The 8043-nt window shown below is 39.4% G+C and overlaps 2 protein-coding genes across 3 annotated transcripts in view; one reads left to right on the forward strand and one right to left on the reverse strand.

Annotated features, from left to right (window-relative positions):
* Positions 1–8043, reverse strand: part of CSNK2A1 (casein kinase 2, alpha 1 polypeptide) — a 58345-nt gene that overhangs the window by 45400 nt on the left and 4902 nt on the right. The gene's annotated exons all lie outside the window — the stretch shown is intronic.
* The window catches only part of LOC104990012, a 9470-nt gene continuing 6301 nt past the window's right edge, over positions 4875–8043 (forward strand). The window contains exon 1 of the mRNA XM_010841892.1: positions 4875–4921. Coding sequence (XP_010840194.1) covers positions 4875–4921 — 47 coding nt within the window. The remainder of the gene's footprint in view (positions 4922–8043) is intronic.

Consider the following 8043-nt stretch of genomic DNA (forward strand, 5'->3'; position numbering starts at 1 on the left):
TCTGGGGTTGGTAGATGCAACCTACAACATTTAGAATGCATAAACAAGATCCTACTATATAGCACAGGCAACCATATCCAATCTCCTGGGATAAACCATAATGGAAAAGAATATTTAAAAAAAAAAAGAATGCACACATATGTAAAACTGAGTCACTCTGCTGTGCAGCAGAGATTGGCACAACACTGTACATTAACTATATTTCAATTTAAAAAATTGTGAAAAACGATAAATCATACAAATGTTACTGTATTAAAAATAATAAAAAGGGGAAACTGTTATTTGGAGTAAACAAATTATTTCAAACTGGAATTCATCAATGAGATTGGAAGTCCATGAGTTCCCTAAAGTAATACAAAGTAGCGTGTACAGTACATTTTTTGAAATAAAGATCTGTAGCTTTCACTACAGGCTCAGATAAATCTGTAAACCCCAGCAGAATTAAGAATTGCTAAGTTAGACAAAAGGAGAGGTGTATTTCTAACACTGCAAAATATCAATTTTTAAAAGTTAACTTGATGGGAACTCCCTGGTGGTCCAGTGGTTAGGACTCCACGCTTCTACTGCAGAGGGTACAGGTTTGATCCCTGGTTGGGAAGAGGCTGCAGGCTGCACAGCATGGTCAAAAAGGGGCGGGGGAGCTAACTTCATAATTTACATAAATATTAAACAATTAAAAATTTTAAGTATATCCCATTATTTCCGAAAGGAAGAGGGGAAGACAATGTATCCTCGGTTTCAATTTATGTTAAAGCAGGAGACCCATGCCTGATGAATGATTAACAAAGTGTCAGTTCCCAGAAAAGATACAGTGGCATTCAGAGTCAGATGAGGACACCAATTTTATACAAGGGAACTTGTTTTGCTTCACATTATTGCTTAAACAAATTTAAGAACTCAAATTTCTTCACAAGTGCCCAAACTCTAATCGTTCGGTCCCACATTTTAAAGTATAACCCCTGAATTATATGTGGAAAGGAAACTGCTTGAGGATCAGAAAGATACACTTTAAAATGGTCTTTTCTAAACTTAAAATCAAGACTATTTTCAGATCGGCATCCCCTCGAACCTTAAAACTGTTAAGACTCTCAATTACTGAACTTTCTCAACTAGTGCTTACACGTAGCCTTTTAAAAACTCAAAACACAAGGAGAAAATAGTATTTGTAATAATGGATAAATGATCAAGACTTTTGGACTTAAGGTCACTGGTTTGGAGGCCCTGTACTCTGCCCAAATGGCCTGAAGTCTGAGGGGACCAGAATCTCAGCCTATCTGTTACTCTCCCTGACATAGTCCATTGGCTGAAAAATTCTGATTTAACTAAAAAGATCATGAGCTGAATTGTCAAAATCCACGCAGTTGGCTGAGAAAACTATTTTCATAGTGCTCCTTTAAGAGATACACAATTCATCTTTCGCAGCTTTCAAGTACAGTTCACTAATATACTACCATTTCTTCTGGGAGGTCATCCATTCGGAGGTCACTGGCACAAGAAAACCAAAACAATAAACACAACCTAAACCTCCTAACCCTATGGCTTGAAAGAATAAGCCAAAAGAAAACAGGTCAATGGTGGAAATAAATGAAGATTAAATGAAGCGATCTTCTTTCCTCTATTTTAAAATGATTCTCCCTCATCTATCAAACTAATGCCATAAGTAATGGTGTTTTATTTTTTCAACTGGGGAAAAATATAGAGGTAAAAAAGTAAACAATTTAGCTCCTTGACAGTTCACCATACCCACTCCAACCCTCAAATTCCAAGATCCCAAGAGCACACTGAAAAGCAAGAAAACTACCTGGTTCAAAGCTAACTGTAAATTTTTTTAGATCTGTTAAGGGTCTGAATTTGGAATATAAATTTCACAATAACACCTGATATAATCCTAACAAGGGCTTCCCTGATAGCTCAGTTGGTAAAGTATCTGCCTGTAATGCAGGAGACCTCAGTTTGATTCCTTAGTCGGAAAGATCCACTGGAGAAGGGATGGGCTACCCATGCCAGTGTTCTTGGGCTTTCCTGTGGCTCAGCTGGTAAAGAATCTGCCTGCAATGTGGGAGACCTGGGTTTGATCCCTGGGTTGGGAAGATCTCCTGGGGAAGGGAAAGGCTACCCACTCCAGTATTCTGGCCTGGAGAATCCCTGGAGAATGGGCAGAGGAATCTGGCGGGCTACAGTCCATGAGATCGCAGAATCGGACATGACTGAGCGACTAACACTATACTACTCTAGCACATACAAATATTTCTGAATCATTCTGCTGTATATCTGAAACATTATAAGTCAACCACACTTTAATAATACCTAAATCAAACATCCCCAAGCAGTTTGATCTGAATTAACACAGTTCTACCTCAAACACTTGACATAAGCATGAAGTACAATACTGTTTCCAGTAATATAAAATACAATAAATGGTGGGCAAAGAAGCTATCACCTGCGTCTTTTTACCAGGCAACACAGTGAAATAAAGTCACAATCTGCTACTCTATTCCACTTGCCACCACCCTCTGGAACCAAAAGATTTGTTGTGACCTACAGTAATCTAAAGTATAACCCATATATGTATGTAATAACTATCATTTGAGTGTCTCTTATAAGCCAGACATGGTATTAGATGTAGATTCCCATTTTAGAAATAAACACGGATTCAGAGGATAAATAACCTGCCAAATATCACAGGACTACTAAGTAACTGAGGCCAGATTTGAACCCAAGTCAAATATGTTTCAAAGCCTAAACAGGAAATTAGTTTTACTAATTTAACACTATTTCCCCAATTCTTCACACTGATTCAACAACAACCTATCATTTGTAATATTAAAATGAAATGGATTTCTTTAAATTTGGAGGCAAGGTGAGGGGTGAGAGATTTGAGTTTCGACAATCTGGAGTCTTTGTTATTCTCTTACCTGAACGGGCTGGCCACAATGTCACAGTGGTATAAAAAATCAGATTTGAAAAGATGGGACAACTCCCAAGGCAGATGGCTATTTGTATTCATTCTATACAGAGTCATGAATATACAGAGGACTGTAAGTACTGATGAAGACAGGTTTCTGCTATGCCTAAAGGTGTGTGTGTATGATTTAAGAACACAGAGCAAAGAAAGCAAGTTAGTGGATTACCTGAGTGAGCAAGACACAGAGAAGATGTTAATGCAGGAAAAAGTTCTCCTCCAAACATATGCCCAACACACAATACACAAGTTAATTCCCAAACTGTGATCAAAGAACCATCAGGAATAAGATCTCTGATCTCAGGTTCACAAGTCCATAGGTGAGTAAACTTTGAACTTTCCCCAAGTCTGAGATGGAAAGTCACTTTTCTATCTAGAAGCAACAGAACCCTAGATTCACCAAGACTGGATAACACCCTGACCGTGTTCACTGTAGATGAGTAACTGAGGCAATCTACACTGGGCATGAGTTACATACTGACCCACCCCTAAGCAGCAATTCAGTACCTCACCCATCCAACAGGCCACGTCGGAAACAGGAAGTACAGGTTGAAAGGCCTCACTGAAAAATAAGGACTCCTGGCAGCAGAAAATGAGAATCAAGAGTATAGGCACTGGCAATGAACACACAGTTGTCACTGACAGGGAAGGAAAAGGTACCTGGCATTTTATAAATTATCTCCTTTAATTTTCAGTTGTGAAGTGAAAGTCGCTCAGTTGTGTCCGACTCTTTGTGACCTAAATTCTCCAGGGCAGAATACTGGAGTGGGTAGCCATTCCCTTCTCCAGGGGATCTTCCCAACCCAGGGATCGAACTCAGGTCTCCTGCATTGCAGGCAGATTCTTTACCAGCTTGAGCCACAGGGAAGCCAAGAATACTGGAGTGGGTAGCCCATCCTTTCTTCAGCAGATCTTCCAGACCCAGGAATCAAAACAGGGTCTCCTGCATTGCACGCGGATTCTTTACCAACTGGGCTATGATAACCAGCTGGTGCTTTAGTTATTAATCCTCACAAGAATATTCTGAGGTAAGTACTGATGCCCATTTTATAGATGAAGGAACAAAAGGCTAATAAATAAGTTGCCCAAGGTAGTTGCTATCCCAATTGCAGAGATGACAAAATCCAGGCTTAAGAGTTAAGTAAACTTGGTCACTAAACCCAAACTTGGTCTCATTCCAAAGCTGAAGCTTTTTCCAACTCTCCTGCTGGCTCCCTCCCTTAGTTCCCCCAGTAATCTTTTTTTCTTTTTTTATTGAAGGACAATCTCTTTACAGAATTTTGTTGTTTTCTGTCAAATCTCAACATGAATCAGACACAGGTATACATATACCCCCCCTCCTCAACCTCCCTCCCCATCCCACCCCTCCAGGTTGACACAGATACCCTGTTTGAGTTTCCTGAGCCATACAGCAAACTCCTGTTAGCTATCTATTTTACATATGGTAATGTTAAGTTTCCATATTATTCTTTCCATATATCTCACCCTCTCCTCCCCTCTCCCCATGTCCAGAAGTCTATTCTCTATGTCTGTTTCTCCACTGCTGCCCTGTAAATAAATTCTTCAGTACCATTTTTCTAGACTCCATGTATGTGCATTAGAATATGATACTTATCTTTCTCTTTCTGACTCACTTCGCTCTGTATAATAGGTTCTAGGTTTATCCACCTCATCAGAACTGACTCAAATGTGTTCCTTTTTATGGCTGAGCCCCAGTAATCTTAAAGAATTTCATTAAGAATCAGAAATCCTGAATCCACTGCCCACCAAATTTCTGCAGCTGTTTCAGAAACTATACCTAAATACAAAGCCAATATGAGTTTTCATAAGAAAACACTCCAGAAAGCTGCTGCTATGGCTTCTCTGCCTTTTGGCTAAGATCAAGTGCAGAAAGCTGCCAAGTTACGACAAAATGACACTCAATTTTAAGTTTGAGGTCAAGGACCATCTAGAGATCAGGTAGGCACAGCACCTACCTGAAATACACCAGGCACTCACGGCTTGTTGAAAGAATTAACATCGTTTCACCGGTTATAAATCCAATAAGGTCAAACGGCTATTTTGTACTTTCTGATATGACATGATTAAATTTTTAGGAAAATAATTTATCCATTCATTTTAACAAGGTTGCTTTCTTAAAAACTATAGAACATTAATGAGGTAGCTAAATTGAGAAATGCCCACTAGGGCATTAGTCATAACTTCAAAAATTGCAAGTGTTCACTTTTCCAAGTAGATTAAAAAGTTTCAGCTAATAAAAATCTGTCAAAAAATCCACAAGACCAGAAAGTGTGAAAAGAAAAAAGTGGCCAATATAAAGGCATTTAAGACATGACACATATAAAATTATAAAACAGTATTCTAAGTATACCCCGGTATTTAACCCTAAAACCCTCACTTCAGGTAACACATACTTTCTATGCAAGAAAACACTATCATCACTAATGTAATAAAAGCTTGCCCACCATAGTAACTGTTGCTAAGTACATTTCTTATGTCTAAGGCTGAAAGACACATGCTTGTAGAAACCAGTGAAAAGTCACTCCTAGTATGATACTATTAATTCTCTCACCTTAAACTTTTAAAAAGATAATACTTGATTTCTATAATGTGAAGGAGAAAAAGTTTGGTCAACAAGTAGGTCAGGTGAACTCTGCCTTGGAGAAACTACCAATTGCCTATAACCCAATGTAAATATTTGTTACGATGACAGCAGTTCCTTTTTCTTAATAATTCTAGAGGAATTGTTTCCTTTGAAAAGCTAGATGGCTTAGATCTCTATTAAGGAACAACTAAATGATACAGTACCATTTTAAATTATCCATTTTAGGAGTTCAAAGAAATTTGGGTGTATGAAGACACTAACATTCTTATGAAACAAACTTGGTCCAGGTCACCCAACGAATTAATTGTGACAGACCAAGGATCAAATCCAATTCTCATTTTAAATTAAGGATCAGAAGCATTACTTAAAACAGTAAGTCCTTACCTAATCCAGTGCCAAATCACGTAATTGTTTCTGAACTTGTACAAATTGTACTGTAATATTTATGCAAAAGATGTCAAACAATTGTCAAAACAATTATCATAAACATAACAGTTAACATCTTTTGGGCACTTACTGTGTTAGGTGCTATGCTAAATGTGTTATGTGTTACCTCAATCAATCCTCACAATGACTGCATGAAGAAAATGAGGCAGAGAGAGATAACCTATGTAAGGTAAAATATAGAAAAAGGACAGGATGGAGGTACACAGAGAATATATTCTTAAAGCCACAAATCCCCACTGCCTGGACCAGGATTCTAGGCCAGCTGAAGGACTGAGATGCTTGGTTTAGTCACTTAACCTTCAGGTGTCCCAATTTCCTTTACTCTAAACCTAAAAGTCACACAGATAATCACAAAAGTCCTTCATATCCTGAAATGCTCTAATTTTGTAATCATGTTTCTATTCAGGTAACTAACTCAAAGAGAAACTGTCTTATTTCCTCCATCCTCTGAAGTTCCCTTCACTAAAGTTGAGAGTCCACATTTTATGTATCTAATCAGTAACATACTGATAAACAACAATAAAGCCTTTCTTAAAAGTCAGAAGTCTTTTCTGCAATTATGATTCCAAAATCGTATTTTTTTTAAACTGTTTTGGCTTTTTTAGAAATTAATAGTTGATTTACGGTGTTACAGTAGTTGCAGGTGTACAGCAAGGTGATTTAGTTATACACACATACCCAAGTCTTATTTATGGCTGCTACAGGTCTTCACTGCTGTGCATGGGCTTCCTCTAGTAGACGTGAGAGCAGGCTATTCATTGCGGTCTTTTCTCGTTGGGGAGCAGAGGATCTAGGCGCACTCACTCCAGTAGTTGCAGCATGCAGGCTCAGCAGTCATGGTGCATAGACTTAGTTGCTCTGTGGCATGTGGAATCTATCTACACCAGGGATGGAACCCGTGTCCCCTTTACTGGCAGGCATATTCCTATATACTGTACAACCAGGCAAGTCCCCAAATCTTATTCTTAACCCCAAGTGGCCAGTGACAATGACTGGACTTCCCTGGTGGTCCAATGGTTGAGAATCTGTCTGCCAATGCAGCGGACACGGGTTCGATCCCTGGTCCAGGAAGTTTCCACATGCTGTGGGGCAACCTAGCCTGTGCCCTAGAGCCTGTCCTCTGCTACAGGAGAAGCTACCTCAATGAAAAGCCTGTGTATCGCAACTAGAGAAAGTCCATGCAGCAACAAAAGTCCAGCTCAGCCAAAAAAAAAAAAGGGGGGGGGGCAATGACAGGGAGAAAAGACCTTGTAACAATTTCGGGTTGGGGTAGGAAGTGTGAAAGAACAGACTACTGTACATAGGTGGTTATCAATTCCTAAAAAATAATCACCCATTTTCAGCTCTTCGAAAAAAACAGAAAGTCTTTAAAGGATTGTCAAATAAACTCGATGCTTTATTCAGCTAATAAAGATGAAGGAATTATCCAGGATGCTTATTATAGGCACGGAAGAATCATCAATTTATAGAAATTCTACCAAAATGGCCTAGAACTCTAGAATCTATGTTTTACCAAGCTGTTCATCTAGCCCCTTCAAACTTCATCTAATGACACATGACATCTAGGAAGTGTGTAAGGATGTGTAAAGATGCTTACACATCGAGGAAGAAGCCTGCTGCTGCTAAGCTGCCTCAGTTGTGTCCGACTCTGTGCGACCCCATAGACAGCAGCCCACCAGGCTCCCCCGTCCCTGGGATTCTCCAGGCAAGAACACTGAAGTGGGTTGCCATTTCCTTCTCCAATGCAGGAAAGTGAAAAGTGAAAGTGAAGTCGCTCAGTCGTGTCCAACTCTTAGTGACCCCATGGACTGTAGCCCACCAGGCTCCTCCATCCATGGGATTTTCCAGGCAAGAGTACTGGAGTGGGGTGCCATTGCCTTCTCCAGGAAGAAGCCTAGGTTCCACTTAACACCATTATTCTGTGAGGTCTTCCAGGACCAAATCTCCACTTTACAGAATAATCTCTGCTGTCTTTGTTCTCCAGAAAATAATCCCTGAAAGATTCTTAAATAAAGTAAGCAAAACCCCT

This window comes from Bison bison, unplaced genomic scaffold (assembly GCF_000754665.1).
Source record: "Bison bison bison isolate TAMUID 2011002044 unplaced genomic scaffold, Bison_UMD1.0 scf7180017864167, whole genome shotgun sequence".
Classification (NCBI taxonomy): Eukaryota; Metazoa; Chordata; class Mammalia; order Artiodactyla; family Bovidae; genus Bison; species Bison bison.